Source organism: Podarcis raffonei, chromosome 3 (genome assembly GCF_027172205.1).
Source record: "Podarcis raffonei isolate rPodRaf1 chromosome 3, rPodRaf1.pri, whole genome shotgun sequence".
In the NCBI taxonomy this organism is placed as follows: Eukaryota; Metazoa; Chordata; class Lepidosauria; order Squamata; family Lacertidae; genus Podarcis; species Podarcis raffonei.
Genome location: NC_070604.1, coordinates 31,900,141 through 31,928,135, shown reverse-complemented (window position 1 = coordinate 31,928,135; position 27,995 = coordinate 31,900,141). Strand labels below are relative to the sequence as shown.

At 39.4% G+C, this 27,995-nt stretch overlaps 1 protein-coding gene across 6 annotated transcripts in view; it reads left to right on the top strand.

The window, feature by feature from the left end:
- ROCK2 (Rho associated coiled-coil containing protein kinase 2) overlaps positions 1 to 24,685 on the top strand; it is a 72,434-nt gene extending 47,749 nt beyond the window's left edge. For 3 of the 6 annotated variants that reach the window (XM_053380996.1, XM_053380991.1, XM_053380990.1), the window contains 20 exons: positions 3 to 249; positions 521 to 627; positions 1,407 to 1,566; positions 3,172 to 3,332; positions 4,598 to 4,782; positions 7,084 to 7,153; positions 7,727 to 7,830; positions 7,947 to 8,133; positions 9,514 to 9,607; positions 9,709 to 9,803; positions 10,203 to 10,382; positions 10,793 to 10,943; positions 11,230 to 11,406; positions 14,428 to 14,498; positions 16,476 to 16,564; positions 17,550 to 17,628; positions 18,361 to 18,622; positions 19,517 to 19,754; positions 20,678 to 20,821; positions 22,495 to 24,685. In XM_053380996.1, the coding sequence (XP_053236971.1) occupies positions 3 to 249; positions 521 to 627; positions 1,407 to 1,566; positions 3,172 to 3,332; positions 4,598 to 4,782; positions 7,084 to 7,153; positions 7,727 to 7,830; positions 7,947 to 8,133; positions 9,514 to 9,607; positions 9,709 to 9,803; positions 10,203 to 10,382; positions 10,793 to 10,943; positions 11,230 to 11,406; positions 14,428 to 14,498; positions 16,476 to 16,564; positions 17,550 to 17,628; positions 18,361 to 18,622; positions 19,517 to 19,754; positions 20,678 to 20,821; positions 22,495 to 22,498 (2,805 nt within the window). In that variant the 3' untranslated portion in view covers positions 22,499 to 24,685. Of the gene's footprint in view, positions 1 to 2; positions 250 to 520; positions 628 to 1,406; positions 1,567 to 3,171; positions 3,333 to 4,597; positions 4,783 to 7,083; positions 7,154 to 7,726; positions 7,831 to 7,946; positions 8,134 to 9,513; positions 9,608 to 9,708; positions 9,804 to 10,202; positions 10,383 to 10,792; positions 10,944 to 11,229; positions 11,407 to 14,427; positions 14,499 to 16,475; positions 16,565 to 17,549; positions 17,629 to 18,360; positions 18,623 to 19,516; positions 19,755 to 20,677; positions 20,822 to 21,282; positions 21,366 to 22,494 lie in introns of all 6 variants that reach the window. The other 3 variants (XM_053380993.1, XM_053380994.1, XM_053380995.1) reach the window with 3 other exon arrangements.
- Positions 24,686 to 27,995: the final 3,310 nt, after the last annotated feature.

Genomic DNA, 27,995 nt, shown 5'->3' with positions numbered 1-27,995 from the left:
AGCTGGATGAAGCCAATGCTTTGCTACGCACGGAGTCTGACACAGCAGCCAGGCTGAGAAAAAACCAGACCGAAAGTACAAAGCAGATTCAGCAGCTGGAAGCTAATAACAGAGATTTGCAGGATAAGAACTGTGTGCTGGAGAATACTAAGCTGAGACTTGAGAAGGACTTCCTCAATCTCCAGTCAGCTCTAGAATCTGAAAGAAGAGACCGAACACATGGCTCGGAGATTATCAGTGATCTACAGGGTATGAGAACCAGTGTGCTAGAAATATTCAGTGTTGCATAACTGCCCTTGTTTTAATTCGGGTTTCATTGACATGCTCAGTAAAAATTACTATTGTCCCTCCATTTAATTGATCAAGAAGTGGTAACATTTTCTTGTTAATTATTCTGAAACCATCAAAGCATCTGGAAGATAGATTTTCTTGTTTAAATCACAGTTCATAAAACCTTGCATTTTAATGCCACACATGGCTAACGTTCTTTTTCTTGTTGACCTCTTCCAACGTTTTTTAGGCCGAGTATCTAGTTTGGAGGAAGAAGTAAAAAATGGAAAGACTATATTAACTAAAATGGAGACAGAGAAAAGACAATTACAAGACAGATTCACAGATCTGGAAAAGGTAAACAACTCAGATATTTGAATGTTGTTTGTTGATTTAATGCAGCAAATATAGTACTTGTGGCATTCTGATCTTCATAATTCATTTTATAGCAGCAGCAGCAATAGTAGTAATAATAGTAATAATTCATTCTTTATAACCTGCCCATCTGGCTGGGTTTCCCCAGTGAGAGTGGGGCAGTGTTTTTCTGTGAATGTATCATGCCCTGTTTTCACCATATCCTGTTTAGTTTGTGACCTCTATGCTGGCTTTAAGTCTGAAGCAATTACTAAGGACCATCTCTTGCAGCTTTTGTCTTCTAGTGGTAATAGTTGATGTTAACTTTAGGTTAGGGCAGCTGTGATATATTTTATGTAAAGCTGAGAAATGGAGGGAATGGGGGATATGGAGTTTGGGATGTTTGAAGAGTGTTGAGATTGTCATGTTGCTTCTGTTCCAAGAATGTCAGCTAATCTTGCTAGCCAGTTAGCGATGCTGAAGAATCAGAAAGTTTTTATCTCAGAAGATCTTCCTCATGCTGCAACACTAGTTTCTATTGGTCTGTGATGGGGTGGGTGATGTACAGCACTTCTAATAAACATCCTGTTTCCAAATGAATGTGTGCCATAAGGTTAGTCTTTTATTGGGCGAAGACCAAGACAAAGTCAGAAATGTGAATCGAAGCTTATATTTTTCTTGTAATGACTGAACAGGCATTCCAATCAGATTGCACATTTTTGGTTTATGGCACTAGTGGGATTATAGTCAAGCAATTACATTTTTGTGTGTTTACTTAACAGGAGAAGAGCAACATGGAGATAGATATGACGTACAAGCTTAAGGTCATGCAGCAGAACTTGGAGCAGGAAGAAAATGAACATAAGGCAACTAAAGCCCGACTAGCAGACAAAAATAATAGCTATAAGTCCATTGAGGAAGCCAAATCTGAAGCCATGAAAGGTAAGCATTTAATGTCACACACTCATAACTTCATTTATTTATTATATTCATAGCACATCCTTTCTTCAAGGAAATCACAGCAGCATTTTCGCCTCACAGTAATTCTGTACTGTGGCTTAGACTGAGAGATAATTACCCAGCCAGCTTCATACTTGAGTGGAGATGGAACTGGATTTTTCCCGTATAAGTCCAATTCTCTAGCCACCATCCACAATGGCTAATCTGAATTTAAAACTTTATTAGCACAAGTTAGTTGTGTTGGCATAGTATAAACCAAGACGGTTTAGCTTCAAAACTCTATTTGGTGATGGGGGTTTGGTCAGAGGCAGGGACAACATGGGCACTGTGGCTGTCATATTTACAGTGGAACTTCAGGTTACGTACCGTCCTTCTTACGAACACTTCGGGTAGTGAGCTCTGCTAATCTGGAAGTAGGTGCTCCTGGTTGCAAACTTTGCCCCGGGATGCGAGCGGAAGTCGCACGCCTGCGGCGCGGCAGCAGTGGGAGGCCCCATTAGCAAAAGTGTGCCTCATGTTAACAACGGTTCCGGGTTAAGAACGGACCTCCGGAACAAATTAAGTTTGTAACCGGAGGTACCACTGTACATATGTTCAGCAATCCATACGTCTTAGTGTGCAGTTCTGTGATCACATCCCTGAGAGTAGCCTCCATTGAACCCAATGGGTTGTATTCCGTGAAATCATTGTGTGAGTGGAACAACTAACGCCTGCACAATGGAACTTCCTCTCTGGATTCCTCCAACCCTCTGGGGCAGATAGGTAGGTGTGGGTGGAGAAGCGGGAGGGAAGTTCTGTGGCACAAGCAGAAGTAATTTGCTCATGCAGTGACTTGGTTGGATTCGACCCAATGGGACTTAAGTTCTGAACAGGCAATCACAGAATTTGCTGTTAAGGGTCTTACAAATTGCATAATGGTGCCTCTGAATGCGTCTGACGTTTTATGTTTTGTCAACAACAACAACAACAACAACAACAACAACAACAACAACAACAGGATGAGCAAGGGTGGCATTTAAAATGTTTTTGACAGAATTGAGGTCAGTCGTACCCAGATAATTTAGGTCATCTTGCCACCTTAAGACAGGCATTGAATAGTTTGGGAAAGAAAGAAAAAACTTTTTTGCATGTAATTTTTGCTAGAAATAAATCTCATGCTCTTAACAATACTAATGAATTTATTTGATGTTTTACTGGAATGTACAGAAGTTTCCAGAACTGTCTAGTCAAAGATAAAAGATAGATAAAACTGGTGGGCAGTCATGCATCAAAAAGTGTATCTCACTTTCACAAAAGTGAATATGGGTAGACAGTAAATGAACGTGTCTTTGAGTAGGAAGCAGAAATTTGACAGTAAATTGAAGCTGAGGAGATCTGCTTATGTAACTTAAATTTCTTGTTCAAGCTGGCTGGGTAGAACTGAAAAGTGTTTGACAAATAGGCTCTTCAGAGTATTTTTTTGTCTAATTTAAGAGGATTTTAGTTATGCTGGTCCTTCACTGTCAGCTGTATTTTTAGTGTCAAACTGTATATTAACTTTCTTACATTAAATGGCGGTGATGCGTTTGTTTCTCTTTTGCTTCACAGAAATGGAAAAGAAGCTTTCGGAAGAAAGAGTTTTAAAATTAAAAGTGGAAAACTGCTTATTAGAAGTAGAGAAGCGGTGCTCCATGTTGGATTGTGACTTGAAGCAGTCGCAACAGAAAGTAAATGAGTTGCTAAAGGAAAAGGATAGATTAAGTGAGAACGTAAGTATTAAAGAGGAAATTTGCAATATATTTAAGTGTTTCTGGTTAGGTCTACATAAGGCTCCCCCACCCATCAGTGGTATTTTGTACCAAGTTTCTGTTTAGCTTCTTTACCTTAGTTCTTTATCACAAACAAGTGTGAGATGAGGTATAGTAACCAAATAGCTTGCTTAAACTCAAATAATTAACATGCATCATTATATGCCCTCACTTTGGCTCTCCTGCCCAATGAAACATTGTGCCCTGAGAAGCCATTCCTGAGGATCAGGGAACTCCATGGAAAAGCTGGGGTAGGTGTTGTGCTGCATTGGGAGAAGACTAAAAATCAGAGATGCGGGAAGGCTTACACCTCAGTGTATGTTTAGAAGTGCCTTATCCAGTGCTTTTTTCTGGGGGGACACGGGTACACATACCCCTAAACATGAATCTTTATACTTTTGTTCATTTACTGTATTTATTTTTCCCAATTTGAACTATAAAATGGTGATTTTCTTGAGTCAAAATGAGAGTACCCCTAAATGTTTTTTCGGGGGAAAAGCACTGGCCTTATCCAAACCAAGTGTACTGAATCTACCTCTTAATCCCCTGTGTAGGTTACTTGAAATATATATGGGGCATTTATTGCAGTCTCATTTACCCCATGTAAAGATGTGTTGGTATAAACAGTGACACAAGTAAGAGTGTTCGTTGCAAGTCCCATTCACCTGTAGAATTTACTGCTGTGTGAATGTGATTAAAATTGTAGTCTTACAGCCCCAATTGTATGCATGTTTAATCATCAGTAAGTACCACTGTGTCTAGTTGAGCTTATTTCTAGTTATGTGTGCATAGGATAGCAACCTTTTAATGATTTTTAATAATATAAGTTAGGGCTGTACAAGATGTTTTGAAAACTTTTAAGTGTGGTTGATTTTCTCAAAACTAATTTCCTTTGGTTTTGGAGAGAGTGTTAGAGGTGATACCTTCCTTCTCCGGACGTTATTACTCTGAAAAGGTTTTGAGCTATATATATTTTCTTTTTCTTCAATCTTTCGGTGTTCAGTCAGTCCTAAAAAGTGATTTCCATGGTGGATGCAGAAATATCTGCTAGTGACACGTAATGAATGTTTACCTGCTCTTCAAAGTAGCTTTGGCAAGACAGACTTTGTCCCCATTTTACCTTCAAACACACACTTAAACAAAGTGAGCACAGTGGTATTGTTACTTTTATGAATATTTGTACATAAAACATACTTATGTATAAAAGGAATCCATTTGTTTTGTAGGTTGAAAACCTGACCCTAAAAATAGAACAGGAAACACAAAAGCGTTCTCTGACACAAAATGACTTGAAGATGCAAACACAGAATGTCAATGCACTGAAAATGTCGGAAAAACAACTAAAGCAGGAAAACAATCATCTGTTGGAAATCAAACTCAGCTTGGAGAAGCAAAATAATGAACTTAGAAAGTAAGCAAATTCTAAAATTGGAATGTTTATTCTTACCACTTTAGATAGATAGGTAGGTAGATAGATAGACAGACAGATATTTACTTATTGTTATTTATAAGAGTATTTCTATACTAATATATGAAATATCAGGGTGGTTTAAATGCCATTAAAAAAAGAAGAAGAATTAAGCTGGTTCATAGGCCTGGTGGCTTAAAAATGCATTCAGGAGATGCCTGAACTGCAGAAGCAACGATGGCTGCCAACTTCTAGTTGAGACCAGTCAGACCTCTGAAACACGGGAGGCAACTAACAGTCATCCTCTTGATGATCTTAGTGATCTGTTCCATTGTAGTTGCTGAGGATTCACAACTTTCATGAACATGGCTAAACTGGAGAGTTTGGGGCCACACATAACATGATCAAATGTGTAACAAAAGAATTGATTCTAAACTGACAAAGTGCTGGTAAAGAATTGAGGATACAATGAGGCAGGTAATCTTGTTGTTCTTCAGGTCACCCTGAAAGATTAAGAAGTACCAGAACATGAATTAGTATTCAGATTTTCCCCATTTCATTTATTCTCCATTTTGAATGTACATGCAGCAGCTTAGTTGCTGCAGAAACCACTTCAATATGGAGATCTTACCTTGTCAAAGCAGTTGTCAGTAGTGGCCACACTGCTGTGGGTGCATAATCTCCCTGATATATTGTTTATGAAATAGAGCAAGGTCCTTGTGGGAGAGTATTTATAATAATAAAACTCAGCTCCCACTCCAGTGGTACTTCTAAACCTGCTGCGCTGCACCATTCAGTCTTGCATACAGTCATACCTTGGGTTAAAGACGCTTCAGGTTAAATCTTTTCAGGTTGCGTCCCGCAGCGACCAGGAAGTAACGGGAACAGGTTACTTCCGGGTTTCGCTGCTCGCGCATGCGCAGACGCTCAAAATGACGTCACATACACGAAACAGAATGGCGAATCGCGACCTTCTCACGTGCAAATGTGGGTTGTGTTCTGCTCAGGTTGCGAACGGGGCTCCGGAACAGATCCCATTCGCATCCAGAGGTACCACTTTATCTCTCCCCTTTAATTTAATCACCTGGTTACTGTGGGGTAAAGGTGTAGTACAAAGCCACTTCAGATACAGATGTTTAATAAAGGTATTTAAGTTTATTACAATATCATTAAAGGCACAGGCTTATCAGATTACTTTAAAATAGTACTGTATCTTTAAATGAGTACATGTTCTATTAACTTGTTATTGTTACTTTAAATACTAACAACTTATATTCTGCTGATCTGCCAACAAGAGGATGGCCACAAGCAAATAAGGCACCGAATCCTTCCTTCTCTTGTGACAATGGCAGGGCCTTCCAAGAGGCAGAAATGCATCTCGCTTGTGTTTAAGAGTTGTACTCCCAATGTACAGCTCAGAACTTGCTAGCCTTCAGTATACAAGAATTCTAATAAGCTAATTCTGTACATAGTCTTCCATTAAAATCTTCCTGTTAACAGTTTTAGGAAGTTACGTTGGGGGAGTAAATATATGGACACCTTGCCTTAAACATTTTGTCCATTCTAAAGGAAAATTAATTTCTTTTTAATTATAAATTTTCTAATGTTCTGGAAAAGATGAAAGGCTTCAGAAAGAAATGAAGGTAGGCCTGATTACCATAGTGACAGGTGAGCTGCTGTGAACTCTTCACCTTTTCATAGTGAGCTCATTCTTGAGAGAAGGATATTTGCTACAGGGTTTGTGCTCTAGTCCCTCCTGCTTCTCCCTGCCAGCTTCTTCCTGCTTCTAGGTATTTTTATTAGCGAGTGAGATAATTGTAGAAAAGCGCTGCTAGGCAAATTTAGGATGGCCTCCAACCTGAGGTGGAGTGTGCACTAGTGCCAGGGAATTTTGATGCCCTTTGGAGCAATTTTGGATACACTGTATCCAAGGTACACACAAGCTTTCTATTGGCTTGTATTATATACACAGTGGTACCTCGGGTTAAGAACTTAATTCATTCTGGAGGTCTGTTCTTAACCTGAAACTCTTCTTAACCTGAAGAAAACTAAATCAACTTTCACTAGACCAGACAGAAAGCTTCTCACATCAGATACGTTGTAGTGCACATTACACAATGATCATTAAAGCTGAATTCAAATAAACAGGATTTCTTAACAGTCCTCTTCTGCCCTGCTGTCATTATGGACTACAAGGAAAGGCGAACAGTCTGGCAATAGAAAATCCAATTTAATCATGTGTGCGAGCACCGTTAATCAGAAGAACCATATTATTTTAAAAATAAGTACATGTTATTCTAACAGGGAACGTCAAGATGCGGATGCACAGATGAAAGAGCTTCAGGATCAACTTGAAGCAGAACAATATTTTTCGGTATGAACTACATTGCCATTATTATTATTCCATTCATTAAGTGTAGCATAGGCATTTTTCTAGGGGTTTGTAGCCATCTCACTGAGGTGTAAATATATTTCCCCAATGGAAATTAGTAGGTTTGCAATCATGATGGTAGTTTTCTTACAACTTAACATGGTTTTGCATTTTAAATATGCTTCATAGTAGCATATTAACACTATGCAATTTCTGTGGAATCAAAGTAAATTGCCTTATCTTTGTACCCTGATTGAACTGCAGAGATAGCACATTGTGAGTTGCTACCTTGGAGTGACAAGGCAATTATGTGAGAGAGATATGACCTACAATATTTGTTGGTTACATTTAGAGCTCTAGTTTGAGTAGGGTATTTTCGTAGCCCTCACTCCTGATAATGCCAGCAACTGATTAGTGTCTGTTCATTGTGAATACTTGCTCCTGTTCTTGCAAGATTCCACATCTTGAATACTGTAGATGTTAAGGCAAAATGAACCTTCTAACGGGACTTTTTCCGTTCAGGCGACTGAACCCATCCCATAGTATTTACATCAGTTTCCCTTTCTAAAATTTCAGACTCTCTATAAAACGCAAGTTCGGGAATTAAAAGAAGAGTGCGAGGAGAAGGCCAAACTTGGTAAAGATATACAACAAAAAATGCAAGAGTTGCAGGATGAAAGGTGAGAATTTGGCTGTTTGATTCTTGGCCATGCGTGATAGAATACCACTATTTGAAATTCAGAAATGATAGAAATAATTTCTTCAACCACAATAATAGTTTATCACTTCTTTGTAGAGACTCTTTGGCCGCACAACTGGAGATCACGTTAACGAAAGCTGACTCAGAACAGTTGGCTCGCTCCATCGCTGAAGAGCAATACTCCGATTTAGAGAAGGAAAAGATCATGAAAGAGTTAGAGATTAAAGAGATGATGGCAAGGCACAAGCAAGAACTTGCTGAGAAAGATGCCACAATAGGATCAGTAAGTAGTTTCTATCCGTAAGTAGTTTGATGTTTCCGCAAGAGTTTTTGATTTTGGACACAAACTCATTCAGCATGATGATTTAGTCCCTGCAAACCGAAGCCATATTGAGTTGATGCAGAAAACATCAGTAAGTAACTTTGAAATTTCTTGGGCAATATGTGTTCCACAATGAAGATAACAAATGTTTACTGCTCAGAGAAAATGTTTCTCAGAATATGATTTTCCACCTGGGTGGAAAAGTGCAGTTGCCACAGTTCATTTCAGCCTCCTGAGAAGTAAATCTATTCAGACAGTACCCACTAATTACACAGAGTATAATTTTGTCACGTTGCAATCATGGATACTTCAGTACTGAATATTTTGAAGGTGTAATTTGACTAGTCAGTAGCTGGGGTCCTTGATTTCTCTCTCCTAAGGAGTATTGGCTGCTTCTATAAAAGATAGTAAAATGAGCAGTCCTGAACCTTGTTACATAAGATCCAGTTTGCTTGTAACGCTAAAGCAAAACATGACTTAGGGCAAACGTGCAGTTGATTTGTTCTTCCTCTGGCCCTGTGGCTGTGCTTGGCAATCAGCTGAACAGTATGTGCCTGCAAAACAGTTGCCCCCTTTTGGCTGAGCCAGATTTTTACCTGCACCACAACTGACCATATTAGCTTTGCCGAAGCAGCCTTGCAGGCCGTATGGTGAGGCATAAGGTTCCCCACCCCTGGTTTAGCATGCCGTCCAAACCCAGGCATGTGGTTCTTCCCGCTGTAAGCCCATAGAACAAACATTGATTACAGCTTGTGGTTAATCAAGAGTGTGAAAAGGATAAGCTCAGGTTTGGACAAAGCACCAAGTCCATCTCAGCAGCAAGAGGGAGAGCAAATTTTCCCTTTCAGAAGCCCATGTGTTTGTACAATATTTTGGCTTACATTACATAAAAACTGAACCAAACAACTCACATTGGTTTTCAGTTCTTCGGTAGCCCAATACATAATTGTAGCTACATTGTATAGGAATTAAAAATTTAAAGATTCTTCTGGTCTAATACTCTTCCTCTTCTGGCTCATGAATGGTGACCAGTATTCAACTACTGCAAATTGTGTTCATCTGTGAACCCAACCTATTATTTGTCTTGCTTTTGAACCTTGCCTTGATTGCTTTTAAACTTTCTGCAGCTTTTTGGCCTTTTTTTCCTGTAGTGTAAAGCTCCCTTTACTATATTTTTTCACTATTTTGTTCTTAAACCTATTTGTCTCCTTCTACGCAACTTCCTTCATGTGCTCTTTTAGTAGCTACAAACTCCTAATCCCAGCAGTATCAACTCATAATTGAACAGGTTGCTGGTTTATTTTTCAAGCCAAAGAGTAACAAATTTCTACTTCATTTTAGCTCGAAGAGGCAAATAGGACGCTAACAAGTGATGTCGCAAATCTTGCTAATGAAAAAGAAGAGATGAATAACAAGCTCAAAGAAGTCCTAGAACGTGAGTGTTGTGGTTTTGTTTTTTTTAAAGTAACTTCTTTTATATCAGAGTCTATTATTTTTTCACTTTGCAAATATTAGTGAGTCTGTTTTCATTTGCAGGAATGTCCCAAATGAACACAGAGGAAAATGATATAGGGGTGCTTAAGAGTCAATATGAGAAACAGCTAGCTTATGAACGAACAATGAAAACACAGGTAAAGTATGAAAACTGTGGGAGAAGGAGTTTTGTTATCACTGTACATTATATATGCGAAAAATACTACAGGTAATGCAAATAAAATAAGCCCTGTAAATGTTTATAGCACTAGACTCCAATATAATATCATTTCTCTGACCGCTTCCTTGTTCAAACTATTCAAAACTTTATTGGTGAACTATAGTTTATTTGGCTTTGTGGATCAAAACTTAGGACAAGCATTTTAAAAATCTTTGAACCTTTTGGTAATGACAGCTGCCAAGCTCAGTGTAGAATATATTATATTTTGATCAAGTAGAAAACTCAAACAAAATGCTGTAATTGTGGGTTGCAGAAACATCTGATTCTGTAATCCTAAGGTAACTGTTTATTCTTCTTGTGCATCTCCCTCCACCAGGCTGTAAATAAGTTAGCTGAAGTGATGAACCGTAAGAATCCTATCCAGCGAGGAGCAGACACTGATGTTAGAAGAAAAGAAAAGGAGAACAGGAAACTGCACATGGAGCTGAAGTCTGAACGTGAAAATTTATCCCAGATGATGATCAAATATCAGAAAGAGATCAATGAGATGCAAGCGGTAAGTACCTGTACACAGATGTATCTGGCAACAATAAATTGCTTAATGGATTAATAAATTGCTGAAAGAGAATTTGATCTGAAAGAATGTTTCAAAAGTTGACAGACCTTGTAGAGTTTGTAAATATTTCCAATCATTGAATCTACCTTTGTATTCCTAAAACCTTTGCAGCAGTCCTACTGCCCTTAGTCTCTTGTTCCTCTTCTCATTGCATGAGCTTTTGTAGCCCAAATGTGCTATTTCATAAGGTTACATATTCTCCCCCTGCCATCATCCAGGGGGATTAAAATTAAAAGAATGCTCTTCCAATAAGCATGCCAAGAAAATCCTGTAAGCCAGATTATATAAGGTGGGAAATATTTAATAATAAGATGAGGTTTGATTTGTGCTCCTTGAATCTCCTTTTATAGCAAATAGCGGAAGAGAGCCAGATACGAATAGAATTGCAGATGGCTCTGGACAGCAAAGATAGTGACATTGAACAGCTTCGCTCACAGCTGCAGTCAATACGCATTGACAGTACCAGTCTGCCATGTGGCTCAGGGGAAGCAGATGCTGATGGTAAGATTCATTCTTCATTAGCACACTTATCTTTTGTCACAAAAATCCAGTGTTTAAACTGATTCCTTTCCATAGCTTCCAAAAGTCGCTAGCAATGTAATTTTCTCACCTACCTTCTTGCCACTAACATTTTGACCTTTTAGCACCTTCTGAAATGTGAAGAATATAGTTCTTATTACCCCCCTAAAGCTATTCCGTTCCATTATAACTGAAGAAGTAAATGTTTTTAAAGCTCTTTTGTCATTAACTTTTTGTGCACTTTATCCCTATCATGCTGGCTTCTCAGTTCATATTACTCAATCCCACACTATGGAGTCAATGTCTTTTACCTACGAACGCTCTTCTACCTCTGTCAGTATTGCCACTAAGCCTTCCAGTTCTCGTGTGTTTATCAACTCTGATTCTGACTCAGAGGAGGAATCTGCGTCTTCTGTAGAAGTCCCTTCAGAACCTGACAGTCCAGGTGACATTCCTACAAACCATTTAGTGGTGGAATGCTGCTGCTCCTCTGAACTTTCATTACTAACATTGCAAGCAGTTGAAATCAAATATAGTTGTGTTGCATGAAGAATGAAGTTGCTAAGTGAAGAATGAAGTGGCCCTTTTAATCTAAAGTAGCCACTGATTGTATTCCTAATTAAGTATACTCTAGAGGCATATGCATGCAGTATGCATCTTTCCCCTTAGCAACAGCCCATTCCACCCTTCTCCAAGTTGCTGCTAAGAAAATTAGGGCTTGCTGTGGCGATCACACAGGGCCCCCAGACGTTTCATGGTCTATTGACCCTGTGCCACCACTGCGGTTAGCTTTCTTCGCTGCCACCACCCTGCTGCTCACGGGGACACACGGAGTCCAGACAGTTGTGAACATAAATAATCAAGTTTATTTTTAAATGCAGGAACAAGCGTATGGTTACAGTTTATTTTTCTCTTGTCAGTTTCCTAATCTTAGTTCCTAACAACTTCAAAGTGAATTATTCCCAACTATCTATCTGACTCAACCTAATAATTCCTCTCACCCTCTCACAATACAACTCTGCCAACCCACACCTAAGCCTCCCTCTTCCTTCTCCAACACCCAAGCCTCAACTCCCAATTGACAAACCTCAACTCCCAACTCCCAAACCTCAACTGACTTTCAAAACCTCCCACTCTATCTTTTACTCCCCCCTTGCATTCTCACTGGCCAATCACATCACACCCATTTTAACCCTTTCCTTGACCCATCCTAGGAGGCAAAAGCCACACTTGCAAACTTAAGTTGATTCATTGACAGGAATTGCTAGTTAAAAGTGGAAGTTGAGTGACATTCTTTTCATTTGTGGATTTTGTTTCTCAAATGGCACTTTTGAAAATTGTGGCTTCTGTTTATCAAATTGCACATATATTCCTCCCTTCGGTAAGCTAAAAAAAGAAGATGCTTACATTGAGAAATTGACTGTTATCAATTATATTTAATTATTATCTATTAAAAGACAAATGATGAATCAATCCTGAATTAATCACTCTAGTGAAAGTGCACTGGATTATTTTTTTTAATTTAGGAAGAAAAATGATATGGAAGATCTTAAAAGGGTGTGTGCTTCCAGATCATCTACAATGCCAAATCTAGGTATCTTAAGTTACACATTCAAAAGGGCTCATCAGCCAGTGAAATAACTAGGTGACTTAGGCCCATTTCAGAAATCAGTGCCCCAACCTTTGGCTTGCTGTTGCTCTAAATTCACGTACTGACTGTGCAGGTATGTGAGCATACATTCACAGTCTCACTGCCAACTCTCTACACAAAAGACACTAAGCTGAGTACTTGCTGCTGCTTTGGCACTGCTTCTCTCACTCAGTTTTGGTAGCCTGCTTTCTTCTATGATATGTAAGGCAAGGGCTTCCTAGCTCCCATGTAATGGTACAATAAATCAGAAAGGTAATCAGCTAGAGGTGATGGAACAATACATTCTCTAACATTATGAGAGCAAAGTAAAAGATACCTTTGGGTTGGTCCATCCTCTTGTCACAACTGCCTTACACGTTGAACATCTGAAAACTCTGATCTGAAACATGACATTTAGAGACTAGGTTTTATTTTTTTGTAAAACTTTCCTTAGGCAGATATCTTCTATGGGAAGAGCAGGGACTACTGGTAACACAAAGCTGAGAAAGCTGTACTAAATATATTTAAATGGCACTCAGGTGTGTGGACTGGAAGAATTCAGAAGTATTCAGATCCCGCAGATTACAGTGCTTAAGAATAATTAACTGACTTTTGCTGAAACAATGAGGATATTAGGATAAGAAGTTTATAGAGGGGGAAATGGCATTTGTTCTTGTCATTGTATCATTTTCTTATTAGGGAAATATGGACATACAATGTAGCATACATCTTCCCTCCATTCCTTTCCCCTAAAATCTAAAAGAGGTGAAGTTGGTTGAATCATTGGTGGCTCGGTGCTGCTAATATATTTTCAGTGCGAGTTGGAAAGACAATAGAGAAACTGCTGCAGTGCTGTGTTCAATTAATCAGGGTGTGTTTGTGTGTGCGCACGCATATGCATGTGTGCAGAGTGTATCAGGATATTGACAGTGGAAGCACATTAGATTTTATAGGAAGGGGAACTGAAAATGAGGGGGATCCTTCTATATTTTTCAAAGGACTTTCCACCAAAAGTTAAACAAAGCATGTCTCAGTGTAAAGACTGCAATACAAAACATATTTTGTTAATCTTTGTTTTCCCTATGCATCAATATACTTCAAACTTTTGTTCTTGCTAGAAGTTTTGCAAACATTCACATTCTATTTTGTGAAATCTAGTGGGTTGGATACTGACTTGCCTCCCTCATCTCTTTTGCCTAAGCCATGTGATTTGGCTACCTCCATCTTCAAGCCACTCTGCCTCCCTTTCAGGTCATTTCTTCTTCCACAGTCCTCTTCATCTTCTGTCTCCCTAACAAACACATTGCAACATACATTACAATATGAATAAAAGAATGCATTACATAATACTCATGAAAACACAGTCTAAAGCAACAGAATTTCTTTACACAAGGGAAGCTGTTTAAGGCAGTGCAGAGGGTCCAAATTCTGCACCGAAAGCAGGAACCCTTGAGTACATTGTACAACTTCTGTGTTTAATACTCTGGAGGTTTAGAAATAGGAGAATTTGCTGTGTGTGCTTTGTTAACGTTTTCCAAAAGGAATCAGAATGGATGGCACAGACATTTCCTTAAATAGTAATAAATGCTTTAGATATGTTTCTGCTGTGGAATATAAAACATTTACTAATAGGAATGTGTGGTGACACAATTTTATGACTAGAGCTTTGCTCGTGTTTGCTTCTAAATTTCAGCTGTTTTGAAATATGGTATTTGCTTGTAGATGAACACAGCTTTCAAGAAAATGTTTTTCTTAACTTGACATGACTTTAAAAAGTAGCACAATACCTATTCAATATTAATTGTTTTGATGTTTGCTCACTTTAATACTTTTCAGAGTCACGGCTAGAGGGCTGGCTATCACTGCCTGCCCGAAACAATACAAAAAAATATGGATGGGTTAGAAAGGTAAGAAATGCATGCAATTCTTAGAGCTATTTCTTAGGGTGTGAGATGCAGTTATTTTAATGCTCTGTTCAGCACGTGAAAACAGAGCGCTACAGTTTTTGATACATTGCTGCTTTTCTAGAAATTGATTATGAGCCTGTCTGGGATGCAAGAGCACTTTCTTTTGAGGATTTTGAAGGCTTTTCCACCAACAGGAAGAGAAAGCTGAGTGGGATGGGAACCACACACACAGTGGAAGATGGGTCATTGGCTGCTTATCGTCCCATATCTCCTCCTTAGGGGATAGTTTTCTTTTAAGTGTTAGAAGTAGGAGCAGCAGGGAAAATGGGAATTTGCCAGATCCAGGTAGAAGACATACCCAGAGTGAGCTTACACCTCCTACTGGAAGGAATGTGCAGGCTCCCTTCAAGTCTTCAGCCTCTTCACCAGGGAGAGGAGTCCTCCCTCTTTCAGTCTCCTCAGTTGAGTCTGTGTGTTCCCTCCCCAGCGTCTCTCCCTGCCTTTTCTTGAATTCACAGTGGAGGAGCGGGGGCTTTTTGTTTGGGGGCCTTGGTGACTGCTAGAGCTCCAGGCACATCCTACAAAGAGCCTTATAAATGCAATCACCTTTTAATCTTGAGCACAGCCATTCCTGTGGCTTGTCCAGCTTCCTTTGATGGCGGGGTGTGTGTGCAAGAAGCATCCAGTGGGACCTGCCTGCATTGCTCCCCACCCTTCCCGTTGCTTTGTTGTAGCCCATGTGAGGGCTTGAGCATGCAGCCCCAGCTTCATTGGTGTGGGCAGACCCCCATGCCTCTTCAGACAGCCTTTGGGCTTTGGTGCACAACCATGGCTACGCCTCTCTTTTTTGCTGGGCCTGTGAGGAGAGGCTGACTTACCACACAATAGTGTCCTGTCCTCTGTCTGTGCCTCCGTGCCATGGTGGTTGCTCTGTGGACATCTGTCTGACTCTAGTTCCTCCATGGCTGACTGGTTCCCTATGGCTGTGGTTGCATCTGTTGAGGTGAGTACCTCTTCATCTAGCCTCCCCCCCCAATTGCTTCCTTTCCCATCTTCAGACATCACCTGTCGCTTTGGGGCGGGGGAGGGGTAGTTCTGTATTTTCTTCTGTCAGTTTAGTTTTATGTTCTTTACGTTTCAGTTGCCCATGTTCTTCCTGTGAGTTGAGTGGCCCAATATTTGATTTGGTCTTGAGGAGTTATCCCGCTCCTGGTGTTGCAGCAATAAAACTGCAAGCACATTTGCAGAGCTAAGCAGGGTCCGGTATGGTTTCAAATTGGATGGGGGAACACCTGTTGAGATCCCTGCATTGCAGGGGGTTGGACTGGATGACCTTCTGGGTCCCCCCCGGAAAAGAGGCAAAAGGCTTGAGAGGACCCTGCCTTATCCCTCCAGTAGGAAGTGTCACCCCACTCCAGAACGTCTTCCACCTGGATCCTCAAACAGAAATTCACAAAAAGACAAATTTCCACTGGGGTATGTACTGTATACTAGGCATACATACACTAGAAGTAGAGGCCACTACAGATTTGGCTGTAGGTTGAGAGAGGAAGGGTTGTATATGCACATTTTGGCTATCCATCAGCATGAAATCCAATTACAATCTTAAAGCTAATGAAGGACTTGACGCTTTAGTACATTGGGATTCTGTTTTTGTACCTTAGTTGAGCTTTTATCATGCTTGCTGCATCATATCTTAAGGAGTTTGTTCTTTTGCTTATTTGGTTTTGATGATGTTTTGCCCATTGTTTTTGATGTGACTATCGCACCATAAATCGTAACAATGCATTTACTGGGTTAGATGACTTTGTTGGGCAAGTAGCTGTAGTTATCAAACTTTTTAAGTAATTTGTTTTGTGATGTGGTTTAATCCTATGAAAGTATTGTCATGGAAGAAAAATGGCATGTATATATCAAAGTTAAAATTTGTTGCCCAACCTGTGTGTTTACTTACATTTTTTTTAATTTAAAAAACAGTATATAATTGTGAGCAGCAAGAAAATACTGTTCTATCACAATGAACAAGAGAAAGAACAATCAAATCCTTACATGGTGTTGGACATAGAGTAAGTATTGTTTTGTGACATTATCTTTTTGCTTCTATTTTACATGATCTTTCCTATGGGTTATTGCATAGCTTTTGCTGTGTTTTTAAAATTCTTTCCCCCCTGATTTTTTTGTAATGTTTTATACCCATGAGCCTAATTAGACCCCAAGGGTCCCAATTTGGCCTATGAGATCATTTCTCCCAAATATTGTCCCTTAAAATGCCCTCCTAGATGTTGATTGACAAGAGAGGCTTCCTGTAGCTGCTGGTCAAGTGACTGGCAATAGAGCAGGCCTACAAGGGTTGGCTGGTTTACAGAGGTCCTTGGCTGCATGGTAGAGTTCCCCATGGGGGGAAGTCCATGGCACAACTGACCCCTGCCCAAAGCAGGGCTTGGACTCTGCCTATCAGCTGATGGGCAGAAACTTCAAGCCCTGCCTGATTTGCTTTTTGCTTTGTATTGCAATTTGAATAACTACAAAGGAAAAATGGGTCACCTGAGATCATTTTACTGTCAAGTGATAGAAAGGTGGGCCAGACCAGACTTTTTAATAATTATAATGAAGAAATAATTAATAAAATTCTGTCCTCATGCCATCTAATCACAGAGGTTTATTATGTAAATTTGTAATGGTCAAGACTTAACCGATCCTTTGTTCTAATTAAAGAGGGCATACATACAGTATGACATCCATTTCTTCTTATTTTGACTTGATTGCTGTTTGTTTAAAGAATACATAGGCAAAGAGTTTAAATATTACTTGGAGTAATATTTGTTTGCCAGTTTAAAAAAATGTACTGATTGTAGAATTTGTACTACTAAGTCTTCAAAATACTGTATTATTAACACAGGTGCATCTTAATTTTAAATTATTATTTCATGTCCAAACTGAACTCTACTGAAGGGAGAGCTTCCATAGACTTTCATAGATTAGTATTGTTTACATTACTGTTTCCTATCTCACTTACATTTCCGCTGACTTTCTGCATGTGTGCTTCTACAGCAAATTGTTCCATGTTCGGCCTGTCACACAAACAGATGTATACAGAGCAGATGCCAAAGATATCCCTAGGATATTCCAGGTATGCCTTTTAAAAATTATGAACAGCAAAGGGGGGAGAGGGTAGTAGAAGATATCATGCATTCCTTAAATAGTCTGAATACACCTGACATGGTATGGTTTCACTTGAAATATATTCTGAAGTGTAACCAAATAAAGGGATTGGGAGTTGCTATTTTTCTTCAACTGTGGAGTTGGATGGCAGAAAAGTTAAGTCTTGTATTACTAAATGGGTGGAGATCAGAGTGCCCCACAAGAGGCTCCTTTCTGTAATTTCATTCCCGTTTATGTATCTCTGGGCTGGTTCAGGTGAGCTCCCAAGTTGGAAAGGGGAGTATGTCTACCTCAACAGGATGCTTTCATGGAAGAGAGGATCAGGAAGGTGATTTTCACCCAGTCGTCCTTGTTCCCTGCCCCCCTTGAAATGCTTCTCTGGAGGGTTTGGGACCTTCCAGAACACAGCATGCCTCCCTCCAGTGAGAGCTTCTGCTGGATCTCAGTCCCTTCTTCTTGTAGAGGCAGGCACTCCTGTTTGCGGAAGGAACACTCTGCATTCAGCCCATCACATCCACCATGTGGATAATAGACGGGATGCTTCAAACTGTGTTGCCCATCTGACATCATTTCACTTTCTTTTTCATTGTTTTTTGCTGTCTTTGTTTGTGCTGCAGTTCAACCAGTTTTTCCCCTTTGTAAAACATGGCCCATGTGTACCAAGTATTACTGATACAGTTCTTTCCATTTTTTATTCCAGATCCTGTATGATAATGAAGGGGAAAGCAAAAAGGAGCAAGAATTTCCTGTGGATTCTGCAGGGGAGAAGTCAAACTATATTTGCCACAAAGGCCATGAATTTATACCAACACTCTATCATTTCCCAACAAATTGTGAGGCATGCATGAAGCCATTATGGCACATGTTCAAGCCTCCTGCTGCTTTGGAATGCCGCCGCTGCCACATTAAATGTCATAAGGATCACATGGATAAAAAGGAAGAGATTATTGCACCTTGCAAAGGTACCTAGCAAGACTATAGTATAAAATGGATTGGTCTGTTAGAAGAGTCAGATGCAACTCTTCTGTCTTGTGAAATGCTAACAAGGTTGCTTATGAAAGTGAGTTTAGTCAGCTTTATGCATTTGGGATGTGTGGATGGTTTGTGACCTGGTTCACATACAACTCTAAGCTATGGTCTGTTTAAGAAATCACAGATGAGCATACAAACCATGGCTTGTTTCTTCGAAGTTCAGTTTGTTTTCTAGTTGTTCTTGTCTCGTGTCTTTTGCAGCTTAGTGAGCAACCAGGGTGAGAAGACCAAAAAACCATGGTTTAAAGAAGAGTGCTAGGTTTTCACCTAACACTGAAACCATAGTTAAAACAAATCAAGGTTTGTAAATGAAAAACAAACCATGAGCTCAGGTTATGATTTGTTGATACTAAACAAATCATAGTAAGTGGCTAGGGAGGGTTCAGAAGATCAAAGGAATCATGGTTATTCCTATTCTTATTAAATTATCTTACTAAACTGGCTTAGCATTGTGTATAAACCAAGTTTCTCTGTAATTTTTAACTATTTGTGTCTTTCACAACTCAAAGCCTTTTGCTTCTGAAATATAATTGAGAGAAAAGGATGTGTTGTGATGTTCTGAATACATGGATAAATGCTAACATGACTTCTGTGCCTCTTGGCTTTAAAACTTTGTCTTCAAGGAATCAAGCAAGGTGCCCTATGTGTTTGGACTTGTTCTAGACAGAACTTTAGCTCTGTCCGCTCATTTGACCACTGCTCAACAAAGTTTTTCATCTTTTTAGAGTTAAGCCAAAGTTGAGTCTCCTGATTTCAGCAGGGGAGTTGAGGATCTTAAGTACATATGTATGTATACTGATTTTGCTGATTTTAATGTGTTTCAGTAAATTATGATATTTCAACTGCAAAGAATCTACTACTGTTAGCCAGTTCCACAGTGGAACAGAAGAAATGGGTGAGCCGCCTAGGGAAAAAGATTCCCAAAAAGGCTCCAGCACCAGATCCGTTTGCACGATCATCACCAAGAACTTCCATGAAAATACAGCCAAACCAATCATTAAGACGGCCAATTAAACCAATCCAGCTCTCCCCTCCGAGCGAAAAGAAAGATTTTCCTACCAGGTAAAAAGTGGCATGTGGGAAATTGTTAATATCCTTGGTTTTCCCTTCTTGCTTTTTAGATTACTACACTGGACACTTCACATAAGACAATTTTAGTTTTTTCTTTGGCGGTCTCTAAAGCACGACATCCTGGCAGCATTTTACTACTTCGCCCACAATTTATTTAGCTTCTTGTAGAGTATGGGAAATAAATTGATGTAAACAGTAACAGGCACTTCCTTAACATTTAAATGATTTTGTATTGGTTTACACTGCTATTTTATCTTTTATTCCATATTTCATTACAGCATTCATTTGCAGAAAAATAAAAAGTCATTTAATGATAAATAAATATTGTTTTGTTAGAATGGCATGAAATGAAGTGCTTGTGCATTTCATGCTCAGCCTTGTTTGACAGCTGTGCCCTATATAAAATAACATTTCAGTTTTATGGTGAATATTCATGTCAAAAAGGCTATTGAAATGCCAAATATAAAATGTACAAGAGCTGCTGTAATCCAGTCTAGATAAAGTTAGCTACTATCCGTGCAGCTCATAAATCCATTGTGTGTGTGTTTTAAGTCTGGCTTTCTTGATCAGGGCCCATAGTTTTTACTTAAAGCCCAGGTTTTAAGGTGAATATTGTTCACCCAATTGTTACGTTGTGTCAGAATACTACTAATCCACTCTTAGGAGGGGAAAGCACCACATGACATACTCCAGGATGTGTGTGCAATTCTTGAGATCAAAGCTATGCTTTGTTAGTTGCATATTCTTTATTGATGAGACAGGGCTAAGAAAGCACACAGGAATGGTGTATATGGATTCTAGACTGCAGCCAATATGTCACCATTACTGCATCAGGAGAAAGTTGCACTAATTGCCATATTAAGAATTGTTTTTAGTGGACTGTGGCTCATAAACTTTAAAACCTCATTTTACAGATTAATTGATGTGGCATGTAGAGACTGGGATTGGTCATTTGATGATATTGATTTTGATATTGATTTTAATATTGATGATGCTGGGAACGATAACGATCTTGATGATAGCGATGATGATGATAACGATGTGTTTGTTCTGAAGAGGTAAATGGGTGACTATCTGTAGGAGAATGGATTGGCTTTCTTAAAACAAAGCATGCTGTTTGGATTTCTCTCAGCAGTCAAAGTGTGCCAGCTTAAAAACTCCCAAAAGCAATTTTACGACAAATGCAAAAAATATTCAACGATGCATGCATCTAACTTCTGAAGTATTTTGAAAATGTAGTTCTCAAAACCCACATGGCCATCTGTATTGTAAGATGCTCTTCAACTGTGTATTACTAACTTTCTGCAAAAAACGTTTTTTTTATTTTAAAAAATGTATGTTTAAGTTTTTTATATGTTGCTCCAGGCTCAAATGTGGGCAGCAACATATATATGTTTTGAAGTGTGGTGCAGCTTTTATTTTAGCTGATGACTTGCATACGTATTGCATTCTTTGGTAGTGCCGTGAGAACTTGATATGCTTTTTTTGCATCGGTGTGCCATTTTTATTTTTATAACAGCTCATTCGTGATAGAAGGGACCAAACCTCGGTACAAGAAGCTAGCATAGAGCAAGCATAGAGCAAGCCCCAGCGTGAGTTAAGGTAGCGTAAAGTGCTGGCCAAGCTGCCCCAAGCCTTGCAGAGGGAAAACAAGCCATTAAAATACTGTTTGGGTTGCATCACCCTTTTTGCTGGCCAAACCTATGCTGGCTTCTAAGATCATGTGACCAAGCTGGAGAGTTTTATGATCTAGCCAAAGTACCCCCTCTCTGGTCCTGCTGCTATATGCCCGTGGGACAACACCCCCCCCCCCCAATTTCAGGGTTTACACCTGTTTTCCAGTCAACCAGACTTGGCTTAGCTGGCTGGGTCCCAGCTGAGCCAAGAAGAGAGACATACGCTAACTTATTTCTGACCAAGACGCATATGAAGAAGTTAAGCTGGCATACCTTGGCTTCATCCAGAACCTCCTGGCTCAGTTGGATACCCACACTCATCCCAGCAGATCTCGCTATAGGATTGCTCTCTAAGTTGCTTTGCATTGGAGGACCCATGTTGGAAACTATTTCCCCAAAGCAAATATGGCCATCCCTGAGGAGGACGTTGGAACACTCCTCCACCCTGGTCAGCCAAGAAATGCTAAGACTTTCAACCCAGAGTTTCTTTTTGGTGAAATACCTGTATTTTTCTTTACTTTAGTAGTTTTTTTAAATACGAAAATAGGAACTGCTAAAAGCAAAAAAGACCCACCCTCCCCACAACTCAGCAGCTGCATTCACATTGGAAGCAAAATGGGGCTCAAAACTAAGAGATACAGAAGTCTCGTCTTGAACCCTTTAAGGGGGTAATGGTGGTCAAAATCACCTTAAAACCAGGAAGAGGAGGGCTGTGTATGCCTGCTGCCCTTGAGCTGTTTGGAAGACTTATTTTGCCTGGTGCCCACTGCTGTTTGTTTAAAGGGAAGAAAGAAACAAAGAGTCTTCATCCTTCTTCTAAGACAGGAAGGGAACAGGAGATCAAACAGATGTCCTATCAAACGATTTCAAAGCAGGTTGGAAGACCCCCTTGACTTGTTAGGCTGTCCCAGGCTGGTGGGAGGTCCAGCAATTTCCCAATGCTGCTTTTGGCTTGGATCTTGTTTGGGAGCCTGCAGGCCACAGAATTAATTTCACTGTTTTCAAATATGTTTTCTAGATTTTACTGACCAGATCCATTTTTTATTCTTTTTCAGCTAACTGCCTCCTATGAATACTATCACTATTGGAGTCGATAAGACTGAACCATCATATTCCTGGGGTTACGAATATATATATATAGGTGTTTCTGAAAGACAGTTCAAGTATAAATAGATAAGAAGTTTACAGAGGTGTGTGTGTGTTTTGCTGCAATACAACATACTAATAATTCCTGTGTTGTTTTTTTAATGTAATCCCTCTGGATGACTGAGCAAGTTAGGAATGGTTGGTGAATAGTACAAGGATACTCTCAGATTCTGTTCTACAAATTATTTCTGGGAAAGACTCGCACTACATGTCACAAGAGGAATAAAAGGAGTGGGGAAACGTGATGAACCCATCTCTTGGTCAGTTTTTTTTATAGAGAAATGCAACCAGCAATTTTGCCAGAAAAAAGGGCGATAAGGAGGGTCTGACACACTGATGAAGACAGCATCTTAAAGAAGTGACCATTATACTGTGTGTGTATGTGTTTTGGTGTGTAAATATGTATATTGTACTGTAATGCTGCAAGAGGGTTAAAAAAAAACTTTCCACTTTATTTTTTATACATATTATTCATATACCATTACCTGCAGTTGCAACTATGCACATGTATAAAGCCATACTGTTGAATTTTGCCATTCATTATCTGTATATCAAAGGCTGCATGTCTGTGTTCAGCAGCGACATATAATAATAACTTCCAAGTATATATCCAGTTACTACTTAATGGGCAGTCCTCTTTTACCAGTCTTGAATGCCTTAAATTAATGTCATTTCCTTAAAGTCTGTGCCCATTCTAGATATTTAAGAGAGATAAAGGATGCAGAGGTTTGCCAGCTCTTAGGATGCAATTTTGCTTTGTGGCAGAACAATATAGTGCACTATGTTTACAATATAATAGTTTATATCAATGTCAGTCTATTCTGAATGTATATCTAAATAGGGAGGGGAGGGGAGGGAGGGGTCAGTTGAGTAATGGTTTCAAAAACAATGATCTGGTAGTATTAGAACTAATATATAGGTTTCATGCTTAGGCATAACTTCCCATCCACCCTTTGTACAAACCTCAGTATTAGTCATTGGTTTTATATTACCCTTACTAAGTGCTGCAAAACATCGTTCTGCCTTTGTTTGTTTTTTGCATACTATCTATTTTTACATTTTCACCACACAATATCTAAGGACTGTCACCAATCCTTAACGATTGAAACATACTGTAGATGTATTTTAAACTTCTTGAATCCTGTTCTCTTAGCACATAGCATTTGGAATAGGAAAATAATTTCAGTTGTGTGTTTTTGAGAACATATGTGAGGAAAGGGCCTTAGAGGCACTTAATCAGATTTTTTTTAATAAAAAAATTTGATTTTGTACAAAATATAATTTATGTGAGATTTTTAATGCCGTGTCCATAATTTATCCAGAAAAATGCATGTTTTATACAACTACAGTATGCTATAATGTTAAAACATGATGGCAGTAAAAAAAAAAGGAAAAGAAAAAAGAACTATTGTAGCCTCCTCCTTGGTCTCTCTCTCTTTTTTTCATATGTTTACATATATTTGCATATATATGTTGTGTGCTAGTGCTAATGAAATACAGAATTAACATTTGAATGAAGGAAATGAGACATTTCACTAGGTTGTTTTCCTTAGTAGATATTTGAAAGGAGAGAACCAAGATTTATTTAACATCTCAACCAAAAAAATTGGATTTCCACCCAATAGACACCCATAAGGTACAATTCACCAAACAGGACCCCACTCCCCTTTAGTTTTCAGTTGCTTCAGGAGGGCTTGTGCAGTAGAATGCAGCAAGTTTGAGCTCACTACAAACTGGGATCTTCTCTCATTCAAACCCCCTTGAAATAAGTAAGAATTTGTTTTACTGAGTCACGCATGGAAAGAAGATCCACTGGCATGGGCCTATAAGTACATCTTTCCACTAAACCACTGTGACTCACCAACCATATATTCAGTTATACTGTTTATACACACACTAGGTATGAGAAGCTGTGCATCCCATAATTTAAAATATACCTTTATCATTTCAGTTATCTTTAAGCCCCAGTGGCACAGCAGGAGTTTATCATTTTACCTGCTTGTTTTGAATAGTGAGAGTATAGCATATTTTTAAAAATGCATATTTTGCATACAAAACTTATTTTTAAAACATGTATACAATAAAAATTGTTTCCATTCACTGAAGGCATACATATTTTATATAAAATTGTTATTTGTGGGAAGTTCTGAATTGGAAGAAATATATATATATTTTTAAATAAACTATTTGAGTAAGACTAAATAATTCCTGATGTTGGTAAGTTGATTTTTATAAATTGAAGTATGCAAATGGAACATCTTGCATAGAAATGTTATTTTAGAATTCTGAAGGACAAAATGTTGCTTACATACATTTATAGGGAAATGCATTTTTAACAGTTCTTGGAATCAGCTAACCAATGCTGGACAAAATGTTCCCTGTGTTTAAAAGTAGCTTTGTGTAACACCTTTTGAAAGATCAGATGATGTTCTGTGCCTGATTAAAAGGAGAGTGAAGCATTAATTCACGTCCTTTCCAGAGAATAGCATAAGCACTGAAGCTTGGCAGAAGAATAGCAGGTACATTCAGGACTTGTGTTTGTATAAGCCAATCTGTCAGAAGATAATGGGACATCCAAAGGTTGAAGGGACAGCTATCAAATTTGACCACTGAGGAAAGGGTGGTGGTGGTGAGAAGGGGAGGCCATGTCCTATTTCCTCATGAGCAAGAGTTCAAATCAGTTCCCTAAAACAGCATTGGACAACAATTCTGGAGCATATTTTGTTGGAAGTAAACCCCATTGAGCACAATGGAGCTTTGGTCTTAGTAAACATTGGCAGGATTGTTCTGTTTGTCTCTTGCCTATGTAGACCATCCTTTGCCACCATCACGTTTTGGATCTGATTAATTCACAGGGACTCACTCTTAGGTAAGGAAAATGGGTGGGCCCAGGACCAGCTCCCTCTTGGCAGAAGATGGTAGTTGGAAATCCGTCTCAGACTCTAGCAGTGGGACCATATTCTTAAATCTAATTTCCCAAAGCTGCCTATGGTACCGGAGTCCCCTGAATGGATGCATTTTTTAAAAGAAAGACCATTGGATTTCCCAAATTTTTAAAGACTTCATTGGTTAAGGTGAGGCCACCCAGGCCAGAGATTTCCCACTCCTGGTTTAGAGATGCAGTATCTGTCCGATAGTTCTGGAGAAAAAGCCACAAATTGAGCAAGTCTTTGGAAATTTCCCTGCAAGTTTGGCAGAAATAGATTGATGTTCATATAGGAAGGTATCTGGCAATACCTTCCTTAAGAGCCCCTGCTACCCAAGGCCCATCATCCAGTAGCCACAGGAAGTCTGCCAACTCATCTGTCTGCCTTCTTCACACAATGCATAATTTCATATGCCACTTGTGTCCCCCTCTGCTTGGATTTCTCCAAACTAAAAGGTAGTTTGTCATGCAGTTGATAACAGCCATATATGCTCCTAGCTTGTAGTTTTCTGTATCCCACTGTTCTGAGAACAGGCTGCTGCTTAAGACGCAACTTCCACATTGTACCTGGTTCAAGGGAGTAAACATTGGCACTGCTAGGTTTTGCACTTGAACTAGCTGGAAATGTGGCATGAGGTACTGAAGTATCTTCAGAACAAGAATGACCAGCTCCAAATATTGCTGGACTCCCAACTCGTATCATCCCCATTGGCCATGCTAGTTAGGAATTGATGAGAGCTGGGAATTCTCTTAATATCCAGAGTGGCTTGTTTGCTACACCAATCCAGGAGGATTCCCTGCCTGTATAATTGGGGAAACCCTTTGAGGCAAATTGACAAGTCATTGATAATGTATGCATTTTGGACTGGATCATGCAAGCATGCATTGGTTTTATGATTGCTTTGGTTCTTTAATTTGCACTACTTGACAACAGCCCCCATCCACACACCAGCTTGTAGTAAGTCTTCTCTCTTCACGTTAAACACTGTAAAGCTTTCCACACAATGGGAATTCCTAGGTAGCATTTACCCCATAACGCAGTGCAGGGCACTTTGCCAAGGAATGACACCTTGAAATACCGTCTTCTACCTTAGTGCTAAGGGACGGGGGTGGTGCTGTGGTCTAAACCACAGAGCCTAGGGCTTGCCAATTGGAAGGTCGGCAGTTCAAATCCCCACGACGGGGTGAGCTCCCATTGTTCGGTCCCAGCTCCTGCCCACCAAGCAGTTTGAAAGCACGTCAAAGTGCAAGTAGATAAATAGGTACCACTCCAGCGGGAAGGTAAACAGTGTTTCCGTGTGCTGCTCTGGTTCGCCAGAAGTGGCTTAGTCATGCTGGACACATGACCCGGAAGCTGTCTGTGGACAAACGCCAGCTTCATCGGCCCATAGAGCGAGATGAGCGCGCAACCCCAGAGTCATCTGCAACTGGACCTAACAATCGGGTACCTTTACCTTTACGCTAAGACTAAATTGATGTTACTCATTCCTTGGTAATGTATAACTGCTACAGCAGATAAAGCCATAGAAGGTTTATTTTCCCCAAGCATAGATTTAAACAATGTAAGAAGCATTGTGTTTAATATAAAGCTTTTATTGACTTAAAATAGGTTCTAATCATACAAGGTTTCTATGGCTTGGATTGCTCAAAAAGGTGTATAGATTCTCATTGTACAGATTCAGCTCAAACACCATTTTTGCCTTTTCCTTGCTCCATGGCTGCTTGCTTTCACATATTTGGAAACATTTCCAAAAGTGCCTTTCAAAATAAAGGATTGTATATTTATGCTTTCTGAACTGTGACAAAGCATTGCCGCTCTTTTTCAACTGTCATTCAAAAATGCCACTGAATCCTAGGTAGCCAGCCTAAGCAGCTGTTTTTCCCAGCTCAGGCGAGTTTATAATTGGGGTTTATATTCCTGGAGTTTAATGTGTATTTCAACCAAAACAAACCCATTCTTGCAGTTATTTTGGAAATGCTTACAGCATTTATGTAGGCTGTTGTTTCTTTTACAGGCACCCATTAGATATTGAGAACCAGCTAACCAATAGGAAGTTGGATGTGTAAAAAAATAAGACCCCAATCCAAAGAAACTTAGCTATTCTAAACTATTATTGCAGTCCATGAAACTTGAGAACCAACTTACTATGCAGCAGGCAGGACCAATAGGTTTACTGAACAAGTAGAGGAGTTAAGAGTCCAGTTGTGTGTGAGAAAGAAACAGAAGCTTCGGCTATAAAACCAAGTTTTATGGTAAGGGGCTGATGCAAGAGCAACTAATACATTTAAGGGTGCTACAACCTCATACCCTGGAACAATGCTTGTATCATACGTAACTAGAATTTGACAAAAAGGGACACCACAGCTGCATTTAAGTTGGGCAACAGATATTTGATGGGAGAGTGAGAGGCATAAGAAGTTGCTTTAGTATTTCAATAATTGTATATGGGCACACATTCGGCAATCCATTAAAATTTTCTTATA